At 40.1% G+C, this 13,471-nt stretch overlaps 3 protein-coding genes across 3 annotated transcripts; 2 read left to right on the forward strand and 1 right to left on the reverse strand.

Moving 5' to 3' along the window:
* Positions 1–934: 934 nt before the first annotated feature.
* tmx2a (thioredoxin-related transmembrane protein 2a) lies at positions 935–4,417 on the reverse strand. The gene is made up of 8 exons (XM_080035055.1): positions 4,143–4,417; positions 3,938–3,998; positions 3,335–3,448; positions 2,553–2,629; positions 2,197–2,303; positions 1,462–1,527; positions 1,205–1,334; positions 935–1,117 (listed from the first exon to the last, which is right to left on the reverse strand). The coding sequence occupies exons 1-8, from the start codon at positions 4,329–4,331 to the stop codon at positions 938–940; spliced, it is 924 nt and encodes a 307-aa protein (XP_079891181.1). The 5' UTR covers positions 4,332–4,417; the 3' UTR covers positions 935–937.
* A 104-nt stretch (positions 4,418–4,521) lies between these two features.
* On the forward strand, positions 4,522–9,236 carry pmf1 (polyamine modulated factor 1). Its single transcript, XM_080035223.1, has 5 exons — positions 4,522–4,780; positions 7,393–7,498; positions 7,669–7,769; positions 8,695–8,890; positions 9,102–9,236. The coding sequence occupies exons 1-5, from the start codon at positions 4,563–4,565 to the stop codon at positions 9,165–9,167; spliced, it is 687 nt and encodes a 228-aa protein (XP_079891349.1). The 5' UTR covers positions 4,522–4,562; the 3' UTR covers positions 9,168–9,236.
* Positions 9,237–10,174: 938 nt separating this feature from the next.
* med19a (mediator complex subunit 19a) lies at positions 10,175–13,458 on the forward strand. The gene is made up of 6 exons (XM_080036188.1): positions 10,175–10,481; positions 11,191–11,313; positions 11,941–12,074; positions 12,274–12,370; positions 12,460–12,554; positions 13,028–13,458. The coding sequence occupies exons 1-6, from the start codon at positions 10,262–10,264 to the stop codon at positions 13,091–13,093; spliced, it is 735 nt and encodes a 244-aa protein (XP_079892314.1). The 5' UTR covers positions 10,175–10,261; the 3' UTR covers positions 13,094–13,458.
* Positions 13,459–13,471: the final 13 nt, after the last annotated feature.

Genomic DNA, 13,471 nt, shown 5'->3' on the forward strand with positions numbered 1-13,471 from the left:
CAAATATCATCCTTAAACCCAAACCGACTGTGTTGCGAGTTTTCAACTCTCCCAGGCTATGTCTTTGGTGTGCATGTGATTTTTGTTTGTCGTGCTGAATGCTTCACTGGCGTGCATACTTGTGAGAATACTGTCAAATGTCCACCTGGTTCACGTGTGGGTTGTAACAAGAAAAAGAAGCATCACTAATGGCACAAGCAGCCGTCGTGCAGAGATAAAGAGAACCTGTGTTACTTTCCCTTCCTGCTCTGGCCGAGTATGCTGGCCACTGATCAATCTGAAACTTAAGTGAGTATAGTAGGTATTCTTCTATGTGAGATAAAATATCACTATTGTGGGCTGTGATGAATGGAACGAGTTTCACAAATATCTGTAACAAGTTTGTCAAAGACATTTCCAAAATGGCCTTATAAAGAATTTTTAAAAAGATGTCTTCTCAGAATAAAAGGTCAAACTGATGAAAACACTAAATGTGTCATGAATCTTGACTGTGCACAATGTTTAATTTATATATGTTTTTATTTTAGTTAGGTCAGTAAATATTAGTTGCAAAATACAGGCAGCAAAAGTGTACATGCAGTAATGAAATGTTGCAGAAAATACGCAAAACACAATCCATCATTACATTTTAAAAAAAGGCATTTGTTCTCAAATAATCGAAGGTCTCTCAAAGTGTCCCCAAATCATTGCATTTCTTTTGCATGGCTGCATTCAAACCACAGTGCTTCATACCCAGGCAGACCAGGGAAACATGGTCTAGCTTTTAATAGGGTATTGTTTGCTACAGTTAAGACTTATCGTAGAGATGACATTTAGTAGTGTGAGAACCTATTTCCCTCTCCAATCCATAATCTGGATTTTTTTTTGCAATAATGTAAGCCATGGCGATGTCAGGAGTAAAGAATGGACTTCAAGCAGCCCCTCTGACTCCTCCTCTTCACTTGTCTTTCTTGCTCTCTGTGGGCTGCTCTGGGTGGTTGGTTTCGGGCTGAAGTTCGTCACTGCCCTCTGCTGGCTGGGGGCCGTTGTCCTCCTCTTCTTTCAAGTCACGTCCTTTCTTCATCTTCTTGGATTTTTGGAAAAGCTCGTTCAGGTTGAACTCTCTGATAATGTTCTCCTAGGGATGGGTTGAAGCCTTACGTTAACATTTATAAATGCAAATATGCTCAGTACATGCTCCACATGTTTGTTACAGACGACTTACATCATTGAAGGTCCAAGATACAGCTCTCCCTTTTTTATCCACCATAGGACGTCGCATCACCTCCTTCCCTCCTTGGAAAAGCATCAATGTGGGCAGTTGCTTAGACAGAGGAGAAGTGCTAACCCTGTACCTGGTAAGAAAAAGAAGGCATCGGGATGTTCAGAGAATGCGTCAAAATAAGGAATGTGTGGAAAGCACAAACTCCTGCTACCTCAATAAAGACGTGCGGAGAGGCAGAGCGGAGAAAAGTACCTTACCTCTCTGCAACCTCTCCATAGCGTCCAACGTCCACCTTCCCAAACCGGAGTCCAGTACAGTTGTACCTGAAGAATGTGGGGGGAAGAAGTACAAGGTTTAGTCCTCAGATCAAAACTCAAATGTCCAACATGTAGTCCATTTTCTGGAGAGCATTTGACTAAATATTCTTCTGCAGAACTGAAACAAAGCCGTTCAATACAATAATGCGATGGTGATAAATGAAGGAAACATTGCATCTGAGAAGGGACTTGTTTTGATTTAAACGTCTAATCAAAATTTAGGAAACTGAAATTCGGACAAAAGTATAGCATGGACCATAGCAGGAAGATATTAGGCCAATCTTCCAGTGAATAAATGCTTTCAAAACAAAACATCATAATGGAGAAACACGACTGATACCAGAAGGCTCTCTGAATGACATTATATTACATGTCATTTGGTACATACTTTAATCCAAAGCGATTTACAATTGGAGGTTAGCAGCATTAAGGGTCTTGTCTTAGGAGGACCCTCACTGGACTAGCCACGCCCTGACCGGGAAATAAACCCTGGCTTCCTGTATAAAAGTCAGTGGTTTCCCATACCGAAGTTTTATCTACTGAGCTTTCCAGTGTTGGATTGAAGTGACGGTAAATGCAGAAGGGTAGGAGGAACTAATGAAATAGTACTACAGCATCCTCAGCATTGCTCACTAAATTCAAGAAATATATAAACTTTGTCAACTTGTCTCTTACTTGAGAGAAAGGTCGGCATAGACGGGAGCGAAAGACTGGCAGTCGGCGGCCCAGTTGGCGTAGAATTCAACAATCCAAGTGACACGACTGTCTTTCTGCAGCTCCTCCTAACAAATCAATAACACCAGGTTACATTAGAACAGAGGTACACAGGTGTAGATACATGTACTGTGCCATAAATGCATCGTGCAATCGATAGGAACTAAGAGAAAACAATCCAAGAAGCGCACAATATTCATGCCCTCAGTGTATTGGAAGTGATTACCCCATAGTGATTCTTACCAGTTGTGTTGTTACAAGGGTTTTACTTAAGAGGCATGAGGTGCTAGTGTACATCACCAGGAATTTACACTCACGTCTATGGTCTTGTCACTGAAGTACTTGATGTACTCGGGGCCCATGTACAGAGGAGGCTTACAGGTCATGACGAATGCTGGAGACACAACACAGATAATGTTAGGTTTCCAGTGGATGTAAACAATGGCTCTATGTAAACTTTTACCGAAGCCATGAAAATCTCAGGTTTGGTTGAAAAACACACACTAAAACCCTAAAAAAGTATTGTCTTGAAGTTAAGTTGTGTTACTAAGCATTTAATATGCACACGCAACATAATATGCTTAATATACAAACATGTCTATATCCCCTATTTTTAGCTTTTTTATGATTATCTCTACCTATTCCGTAGAAATTACAAGAAAATATATGGATAAAACTAAAAGTCTACATTTGGCTTTAATAAAGCCCTGTATGGCATTTCAGGGTTTTTTATTGTGCAATTGGGGCCACCTCCACTAACAATAATACTAATAATAATAATACACTTTTGTGAAATAAAACAAACATTAAGGGTTAAAACAAGAGCGGATATCATGCCACATATGTAATGAGTTTGCTTTTTGTTGAGGCTGTCATCTATAAATTAAACTTATTACAAGGCCTAATGTGTACAGATCCATCTCTGCTATACAATTGACAAAGGCCTGCATCTGTAGCCAGATACTCATTTTCATTGATTTAAAGGTGATGTTACCCCTCTGTTCTGTAAGGAACACTACTAAATTAAGTTGTCCCATGACCCAAATTCAGTCAAACTTAGGGCTGTATTTGTACTCAAGGCTATTAGGCAGCCACTGACCGACACACAGCGATAGGAAGAGGATGCCGAGCCGAATGTCCAGCCTGAAGAAGAGGATGGTGTTGGCCACTTTACTGAACAGGAACAAGTTGCCCATGTGCTGCTCCAGTGTGACTGAGGGGAAAAAGAGAGAGAGAGAAAGGAGGAACAATGAATGCTGCAGAGGATTGACCTTCAGGCTGTTAACACAAGGTCAGAGGGGGGCAGCCACATTACACTGCTACGCCAGTGTTGACACAATAACACAGCATTGTGAGTGAAGCACTTCCTGGATGCAGGGTTTCACACCTGGCTTTTAAACGGTTACAGATTAGGTTAAACATTAGGTCAAAAATACCTTGTGTCCTTGCTGTTAGCAATACGTTGGGACAGTCACATATCTGAATGCAGTTTAGGTCAAAGATGAGGTTTAATTAAAGAGTTAAATGTCGCAATAGGCCAATAAAACTTGGTGGCTCCAGAATAGTGCATCATTGGGTTGGTATTGGCCAGTTTGAATGCTGTGGGGCAGTTTACCGTGTTTACAAATAGGTTACTGGCATGTTGGATTACACATAGAGAAGTGTGTGTGTGTGTGTGTGTGTGTGTATGTATGTGACTTACTCGCCCTCCTGTTCTTCATCATCACTATTGCGCTGAGAAACATAAGAATCTCCACTTCTCTCTGTAAAAATAAATAAATAAAAAAGGAGAAAAAGCAATGAAACCACTTTTGTGATGTCTCTGTGACTAAATTATCTCATTCGTCTTACAGCTAGCAACCATATTTAGCAAAGGGCAGCACTTTCCCACCACCATTGCTGCTTACCCAGTCGAAGTCGCATGGGTTCCCGTCCTCCCGTTGGCTCGGCAAGTGCTCGCACAGACCGGGAGTCTTTCTTACCATCAAGAAGGCGACGGTCATAAAGACGGAGGTCACATAGTATGGCTTCAGCAGCCATTTGTAAATCTGTGGTAAGTGGTACAAAAAAGCAAAGAGGCCCGTGATAAGAGCCATTATGGCAGGACGACACTGCTATCAACCTGAATGGGTTTGAGGACGAATGACAGCTGGAGGGATCTGACTGGACTGAACGGACTGAACTGAACGTGGGGGGTTGGATGGAACTGCGCTTGCGCCGAACTAAACGCATTTCCTCATTTTGGTCTCAGTGGCTTGCCGTAGTTAGGCCATGGACATATGAAGTTCGGCGGGTACTGCAAAACGTAAACAGAGGTAACTTTAACGATGGAGGATAGCGAAGCAGCAACACAAAATGAGAATGTAGCCAATGAATGTGTAAAAGAAACACATGTAAACCAGATTAATGAAGCTACAGGAGAATGTTCCTCAAACCCTGGTTCGGTTTGTAAGCCGTCCGAAGAGACGGGAGCTCGGTATAACCGGTTCAAGTTGTTCGACAAAGTGATGCAGAAGAGCCTGGACAAATTTGTCGACCATGCCAGGTAACCTCTAATCATATGACCTGTAATAATCGATGTTTTATTGTGGAATTGTGTCCCTAAGCGACAGCGAAAGCCGTGTTTGCAATAGTATCACCATGTAGATATCTTGTTAGTCACCATTGCTGTGTACAGTCAAAACCTAAATTATTCATACCCCTGGCACATTTGGACTTAAAGTTACTTTTATGAAACCAGCAAGCTTGTTCTTGATTGGACATGACACAGGCTTCTCCTAAAAGATAATAAGACGTACAAGAGGCATCATTGTGAAAAAAAATATATATTTTTCAGCTTTTATTTACATTTGAACAAAATGTGGCATGTCCAAAATTATTCATACCCTTTACAAACCCTTTTCACAGTCTATGGGAAAATCCAAAGTTCTATACCATTCCAAATAGTCCAAGCTGTTCTAAAGCATCCTAATAACCATGATTCATTGGGAACAGCTGTTTTAATCAACTCAATAGGTGAAAAACAGCAGCTCTCTGCTGCAATTGGTTTGTTATGGCTAAGACAAAGGAGCTCTCTGAGGACCTGCGGCTGTGCATTGTGGCTGCTCACAAGTCAGGAAAGGGCTAAAACGCCATATCTAAATGTTTTCAAGTTCCAGTGCTACAGTGCAAAGTATTATTAATAAATACAAGACGTTCCGCACTGACGTGATCGGAAGCCAAAAGTGACACCTGTACTGGCCAGGAGGATAGTGAGAGAGGTGAAAAAGAATCCCAGGATCACCACCAAGGCCACCCTGATAAATCTTGGCTCTGCTGGAGGCAACGTCTCAAGGCAGACAATCCAACGGACACTGCACACTGCTGGGTTCCATGGCCGCAGACCAAGGAAGAAGCCACTTCTCCAGATAAGACACACAAAAGCCCGCTTGGACTTTGCAAATGCTCATCTGGGCAAAGCAGAAGACTTCTGGTCTTCTGTTTTATGGTCAGATAAGATGGTCAGAATTGAATTGTTTGGTCACAATGATGTATCCTTCATTTGGCATAAAAAAGGCAAAGCCTTCAACCCTAAAAACACCATCCCCACTGTCAAACATGGTGGTGGGAACCTAATGCTTTGGGGGGTGTTTTTCAGCCAATGGACCAGGGAACCTAATCAAAGTAAACAGCATCATGAAAAAAGAGCAATACATCAAGATTCTCAACAACAACGTCAGACAGTCTGCAGAGAAACTTGGCCTTGGGCACCAGTGGACATTTCAGCAGGACAACAACCCAAAACACACAGCAAAAATGGTGAAGAAATGGTTAGCAGACAAACACATTAACGTTTTACAGTGGCCAAGCCAGAGTCCTGACTTGAATCCAATTGAGAATCTGTGGAGGGAGCTAAAGATCAGGGTGATGGCAAGAAGACCCTCCAAACTGAAACAGTTGGAGCTCATTGCCAAAGATGAATGGGCAAAAATACCAGTGGAGTGACGCAAAAAGCTGGCCAGTAATTAGGAAGCGTTTGATTGCTGTAATAGCCAATAAAGGCTTTTCTATTGACTATTGAGAAGGGTATGAATAATTTGACATGCCAATTTTTGTTCAAATGTTAATAAAAGCTGAAAAAAAAATCAACAATGATGCCTCTTGTACATCATCTTATTATCTTTTGGGAGAAGCCTGTGTCATTTTCAATCAAGAAAAAGCTTGCTGGTTTCATAAAAGTAACTTTAAATAATTTCGGTTTTGACTGTACTACTTGTTGTAGTTTTGGTCTGACTTTGCTGTAAAGTAAAGTATAATGATAATGAGGTAGCATTGAGACACACATTTGGGATGAGTTACATATCTGGAGGTTCAAAGATAAAGTAGAAGAGTAGCTGGTGAATGTGATTTCTGTATAATGGCAGCTTGTGTGAAGGACTGAGAAGATCTCATAAGTGTTGTATACGACGATCATTATTGTTTATTAGCTGTGTGTTTATTCTGACATTGGGAGTGCCTTGAGTGGGACATATTGAAAAGGCCTGCCAATTTTAATTAATCCTTATTTTCCTATTTCCCTGCAAGTAGATTTGTTTCTTAACATAACTCTAGGATTTGCTTTGGGCAGCAACCAATTACTGTTTTCATTATCAACTCAATCATTAATTTGTTTACAGTATTTATCAGTCAATTGTTTAGTTTATATACATTTCAGAAAAATGCCCATCTTAAGTTTTGAGCCCATAGTGAAGCCTTCAAGTTATTTGTTTACTGTTTGTTGACCGAAAATACAGTATTTTTTTTGAAATATCAGTGAATTCCCCTCACGATCCACTACCTGTACATAGGGCCTACTGTGTGCCCTTAAAAAAAATCCAATATTAATACACAGTCTAGGCCCTGTTAACTGTGATGTAAACAAAGGTGTAAAAACGAACACTGCAGTTTGCAACATTGTTACACAAAATAAGCAACAAATCTCAGAAGCTATCAACGGTTTTGCATTTTCTCTCAATAAATGACTGAACAATAACTTAGCTATCATGTTTTTATTAATTATATTTCTGGAAATCAATTTATAGATGAACCAACTAGTAATTTGAGTTCTAGATGATTGACCTGAAAAAAGCCTTGGTGTTTTTTGCGAAAGGCCACACCTGACTCTGCTTTCCCTCCCAGTTTTAACAGGTTTGCCAGTACGTTTCGTCCGCTGTACAAGCAGAACCCTCAGAGGATGGAGAACATCCACAAGCAGTTCATAGAGGAGCTGAGGAGGACCGTACAGGTGTGCACCTCACAATAATAATAACGTGTGTGGAGATAAATTACAAATGGAAGCTCTACTGCCTTGTTGTTTGTGTACATATGCAATTACTTATGAGTATGCAGTCACTGGTCTACCTTCCATTATTTTCACTTGTTTAAATGAATGCTTTTGTGTCTTTGTATGTTAAGGGAGACATCAGCAAACTGATTGAAGAGGGCCGGTTAGAGTTCAAACTGAATGAGCTGGACAAACTGGAGAGGGCTGCCAAGAACAAGAAAGGCCCTGCATGGTCAGTAATCTTGATTCTGATATCCATCTGTTCTGTTCACCATCACTCACTTAAACAATTAAATGAAGTTAATTTTCTTACCAAGAATATAGCAAATCTTAACCTTCTGACCGACATTTGAAACCTAATGTATTTTCATGTGTTTCTGAAAGCAACATGTTTTTATTAACTAAATAATCAGAGTTGTATAGAATATTTGAGTTTTAAAAATGACTCATCATGGGCATTTTCCCAGTTCTTTAAAAGCATGCTATGCAACATTTTAATGAAAAAATAAATAAAATACTTAAAAATAATAATAATCCTTCTCAATGATCACTTCTGCCTCACTATACTATTTGGTGGTGTGTTTATCTGCACAGTCCTCCTCTCTTGCTGTATTTTACATAGTTGCATTTGTTGGTATTGTTTTGTAAACGGTGCCCTCGCAATGTTATTGGTTGAGGGTTCAACACTCTCCAGATCTTATTGGTTGAGGGTTCTACACTCTCTACGTGCACTAATCAATTGATTGATAGAAACGCCCGAGATAACAAAATAAACCAAAACAAAGCAAATACAGCCAGTGGGGGGGGGGGGGGGGGTATGTAAACACACCACCACACATTGTAGTGAGGCAGAATTGATAATTGACACGGATTACTTTTGTGTCACTATAATTTTATTTTTAATGACAATGTTGCAAGTAGATGCATAAAGATGGATAGACATGGGCAACTGTGTAGCAAATAGTTTCTAAACCGTAACAATAATTTACACCATCTTTGTTTTGTTAATCACAAAGGGACATCTTATTGTCTGAACACTTGTTTACACTGCATTCTTTCTTAGTTGCACTGCATATCACCACTATAATATTTCCAATTTGCAGAATGATTGAAATACAATATTTTGTAACCCTTTACCATATAACTTGTTCTGTTAGGCGACCTAGTGGGGTTCCTGAGCAGGACCTATGCAGTTATTTGATGCCATACTATCGGAAGCAGGAGGCCTACATGCGGCTGGAGCTGAAAAAGATTCGAGCAGAGAATGCAGCCCTTGCACAGAAGGTTCAGGCCGGGAGAGAGAATATCGCTCTGACTGAAGAGCGAATTTCAACTGCTGTTGATGAGTGGAAGGTGAGAGAGAAACGATCAATAACACATGTTCAACATGTGTATTTTTACATTCTTAAAGTGTGATGACGTTTTAAGGTATGCCAAAGTTGTTATGCATAACGCATAGAAAGCATTTTGTAATTTTAGTCTTCAAAATAATTTTAAAATGGAAGTTTGCCTTGAGTTGTCAGCTTTTACATGTCTTTTTTTCTTCTCCTCCTCCTACCTTTAGGCATCGGTCACAAAGTTTGAAAGGCTGACATCTTCTCTCTCTCCCACCAATCTCCTTGATGGGTGATTGTTAGTGAAATTCAAATAGCTCATGTATTAAAACCCAAGTGTTTCAATAAAGACATCTGAGTCACGCATCTTCAAAGTCTGGTAGAGTTTTACTTGCGAGCAAAGCAAGTGAATCAACATGCATCACAAGTGTTACATGATTGAGACAAAGAATGAACAGAAGAACACAAGCTTATATGCCCAAGAAGTGTGTGTGTTAAATTTTGGAAAACCAACTGTGTGTACGTGTTTCACAAAAGATGTTCTCACAGGACACGGGTGTAATAATTCATAGATTATCCAATCAAGCAATGCAATCGGAGTTTTAGGGAGTTTTCCTCCATTTGTTCTCCATGAATCTTTAACCATGTGAACATGAACATGTCATATTTCTGTGTAGAGCCAACATCTTTGGAGCTCTTAAGTTTACCGGGATAAAGTTTACAGCAAACGGTATGAATGTTTTAGCATTAAAATGTTATACAATCATAGGAATAAAATTGTTAACAGTGATCTTCAAAGTATTTTTACCTGCAGATGTATCATCTAATTTTAACTGTACATATTGATTTAAAATGTTTTACTATTTCTGTTCATCTTTAAAAAAAAATATGAATGCCCATTTACGTCAGTAAAAGAAAGATGAAAACTGCCTTGATAGTAAAAACATCCCCATGGTAATTCATAACTAAGAAATAAAAATGTATTAATTTATTATCTTGTAATTGTAATTGTCACTTTTTAACTCATGATAGTGACTTTTAAACGTATCATTATGAATTGCCATTGGGGAAAATTGTAATAAAAAATTCTCTACCTGGCGTAAATCATGGACATATAAAGAAAAATAGGTCCGCATAATGAGCTTGTAATAAAAATGATTACGACCTCAGTTATTGTATCTGTGTGCGTGTGGGGCCAGTGTACAGCAGTCATTACGGTAACTTGCGTGTTGTTTTGGCTTGGTATTACGGTAAGTGAAATGAGTAGTCGCGTAGCTGTCGTCTCTCGGGTGGATTCGTGCTGAGCCTCAGCCACACAAGCAGCAGGCCTAATACGACTCAAGAGATCGGCTTGTTTTCTTTCTATATCAATGTATTATTCGCGATAGACATGACAGAAATGTTTTCAACCCTGTACGGGCAAAATGAAGCTCAGGGACCGCCCGGCTCTTCGTCTCTTGGTTTCGGACCGGGAAAACCTCCGCCGCCTATGCCTCAAAATCAAGTCTCCATGTTGGGGCAGATGCCACCGCAGCTCGGGGATGAGGGGCCTACTCTGCGGAAGCCCGGAGCCATGAATGAACCTTTCTATTTACTACGGGAGCTTCCTGGTACTGTCTACCTGTTTTTATTGCTCTGTACTTTGTGTGTTATTTATCTTGTATAGAAAGAGTTGAGCTGATATCACTCAGTTTGAAAACATTGAGTAAGCTAATTGCCGCTAATCGCTCACCTATTATTATCATAGCATAGGATTGGTTGTTGTGATGCCTGTGACCAAAACGTTTTCAACAGACTTCCTTGTGCTTGAACTATTTTGTGTTTTACTAAGTCAAATGTTATGTAACTTTTGGAATGACAGTTATGAGCATCCATTAATTAACATTTGCTGCGATTGGAGCAGGTTTCCTGCAGACCTTTGAAAAATCTTAAAAGGCTTTGAAATTATTCATTAAAAAATAAGGACTTAATTGGAATTAAATGTCTTGGATAAATGTTTCAAAAGTCTTAACATGCTAAGACGTGAACATGTTATGCTAAGTTGTCCCTTATCCCACACAATCGATTTCATTGTTTTCTTTAATTCAGTTTATTGTAAAATGTAAAATTGGTCTTTATTTTTAATTTGAGTGTCATTAAAAAAGTCTTTAAACGTCCTAAATCTTCTTTGCCCTAAGCTGTAGGAATCCTGTGGAAATTGTCAGAGGGCGATATTTTTTTCAGAATAAATCTGATTTGATAGATGTATAAATAAGTTACACATAACATGATTTGTGTTGTTTGCATTAGCTAAACTGATGTGTAAACCTGTTTGTTTAGTGGGGAACGAATTAACCGGCAACACCAACCTCATCACGCATTACAACCTGGAGCACGCCTACAACAAATTCTGCGGGAAGAAGGTGAAGGAGAAGCTCAGCAACTTTCTGCCAGAGTTACCAGGTAGGTTATGGGTAGGAAAAAAATGCAGCCCACGAGCTGCACATGCTTTTTTATTTTGAAAAGAAAATGTGGTTAAGATTGTGATTCATCCCCACTCTGGGAATTGAACTGTTATCTCAAAGAATCAAAACTCCTCAAGAGACACAAGAAAGGACCACTGCATTTAGAAACGGGGATATCTCAGCTTGTGTCTATCAAAAGGGTTGTCAAAAACGTATTGTTCTGTCCACAAATTGTAATGGACTGCAATTATATAGCACTTTTCTACCACAACAGCCAAAGTGCTTTAAAAGTGTGTTCTCATTCACACACACAGATAGCGGGGGAGCTGCCTGCTTATCAGGAGCAACTTGCGGTTCAATGTAAGGCCATTTGGAGATCTTAGGGACTAAGTTGCCAAATCTCATATTAATCCCTCACCATCTTCATGCCTGTTGATTGTTTATTTATTTGTGACAACAGCTAAACACTTATTCAGCATATTCATTGTTGTGTGTTTAATGTTCACCACCTTGCTGTTTCATTGCTCATATTTTGATCTACTTCACTTTCCTCCACCTCATTTCAACTTGTCCTCTCTCGCTCTCTCGCTCTCTCTCTCTCCCCCCTCCCTCCTCTGTGCTGCAGGTATGATCGACTGTCCGGGCACTCAGGACGGCAGCTCGTTGCGCTCTCTGATTGATAAGCCTCCAGTGTGTGGGAACTCATTCAGCCCACTGACGGGTGCTCTGCTCACAGGCTTCAGGCTACACACAGGACCGGTACTAACTGCATTCACCAATCACAACACTTGCACACCCACTACCAAGATCTATTCTGATTACTCAAACGTTTACCAGTATTATGGGACATTCTCTTTAGTAAGAACATTATAATCTACTAGAAACGGGTATGCTTCATTTCTCAATGATACTTTTCAGTTCAATACTTACACACTTTTGTGTCGGCTTTTTCCCCCAGCTGCCAGAACAGTGCAGACTGATGCACATACAGCCTCCAAAGAAAAAGAGCAAACATAAGCACAAACACCATCGACCACAGGACCCATTACCACAAGGTATGATGACATGAACTGTACATGTACACAAATGCAAAGGAACACAACATGTGTCCAGGCCTCTGACCCGCTTCTTGTTGACGTCACAGAAACTCCATCAGACTCTGATCCCAAGAAGAAGAAGAAAAAGAGGGATGACGATCCCGACCGCAAGAAAAAGAAGAAAGACAAGAAAAAGAAGAAGGTAAGGAAATTTGTCCAGACCACAGTGACTCATGCGGTGTCCAGCCAAGACACTTATCTCGACATTAGCCACACCAAAGTTATTCCTAAACTTTATATTCTTAAAAAGGGATTAAAGAAAGTTAACGCTAGGGGGGGCGCTTGTGGTGTAGTGGTTAGAGCCCTCCCCCTTTCTCGGTATGTCATTCCCCTCTCTGCCCCATTTAATCTCTGTCGCTCTGCACTATCAATAAAGCATTGAAAATGCCAAAAAATTATCTTTAAAAAAAAAAGAAACAACGGTCATGCTTTATTATTGCTTTATAAAAAAGCTGCTGGTCACAGATTTGAGAATAACAGCCGAACAACACAGTGAATATGTGAGGCGTAATGAAAAGCTGCTTGCTAAAAGAAGCCATGAACCTCCAGATATGTATATTTGTTAAATATGTTGTATATAAACCAATGTGGTACTGCTCTCTGTCTCCGCTCCAGAACCGCCACAGTCCTGACCACCCCGGCCTCCCCGGATCACAACCTAACAGCAACAGCCTCAGATAGACAGGAGGTGTGTGTGTGTGTGTGTGTGTGTGTGTGTGTGTGTGTGTGTGTGTGTGTGTGACTGCATTTTGTAAGGGGATGGGTGTGTGCGTTTTACAGATAATTGTATTATTGGCAGTATGTTCAATGAGTGAATCAGATCATGTGAATGGTGTGTATGATGTGTGTAAGTGAAAGGAGCGGCTACACGGTGGAAACAAAATGTTACACAACAGTGTCGAAGGCAGAAAAAAGCCGATGGTGAGTGTGTGGAGTTATGAATGACCGAGCAGGCACTGTATGTATGTATGACCCTCTTTTTGATTTTGTTGTGATATCTTTTGACCATAATGCCAAAATCAAATAAACTTTGGTTATTAATCTTTGCTCTTTCTCCTT

The sequence above is a fragment of the Ammodytes marinus genome (assembly GCF_949987685.1).
Source record: "Ammodytes marinus genome assembly, chromosome: 10".
Classification (NCBI taxonomy): domain Eukaryota; kingdom Metazoa; phylum Chordata; class Actinopteri; order Uranoscopiformes; family Ammodytidae; genus Ammodytes; species Ammodytes marinus.

Coding starts and splice junctions, on each gene's coding strand:
- tmx2a (XM_080035055.1), bottom strand. CDS start 4,331: ATGGCTCTTATCACGGGCCTCTTTGCTTTTTTGTACCACTTACCACAG. Junction 1,528..2,196: donor TATGCCGACCTTTCTCTCAA/GTAAGAGACAAG, acceptor CACATTCTTCAG/GTACAACTGTACTGGACTCC. Junction 1,335..1,461: donor TATGGAGAGGTTGCAGAGAG/GTAAGGTACTTT, acceptor TTTTCTTACCAG/GTACAGGGTTAGCACTTCTC.
- med19a (XM_080036188.1), top strand. CDS start 10,262: ATGACAGAAATGTTTTCAACCCTGTACGGGCAAAATGAAGCTCAGGGA. Junction 10,482..11,190: donor TTTACTACGGGAGCTTCCTG/GTACTGTCTACC, acceptor CTGTTTGTTTAG/TGGGGAACGAATTAACCGGC. Junction 11,314..11,940: donor CTTTCTGCCAGAGTTACCAG/GTAGGTTATGGG, acceptor TCTGTGCTGCAG/GTATGATCGACTGTCCGGGC.
- pmf1 (XM_080035223.1), top strand. CDS start 4,563: ATGGAGGATAGCGAAGCAGCAACACAAAATGAGAATGTAGCCAATGAA. Junction 7,770..8,694: donor AACAAGAAAGGCCCTGCATG/GTCAGTAATCTT, acceptor TTGTTCTGTTAG/GCGACCTAGTGGGGTTCCTG. Junction 8,891..9,101: donor CTGCTGTTGATGAGTGGAAG/GTGAGAGAGAAA, acceptor TCCTACCTTTAG/GCATCGGTCACAAAGTTTGA.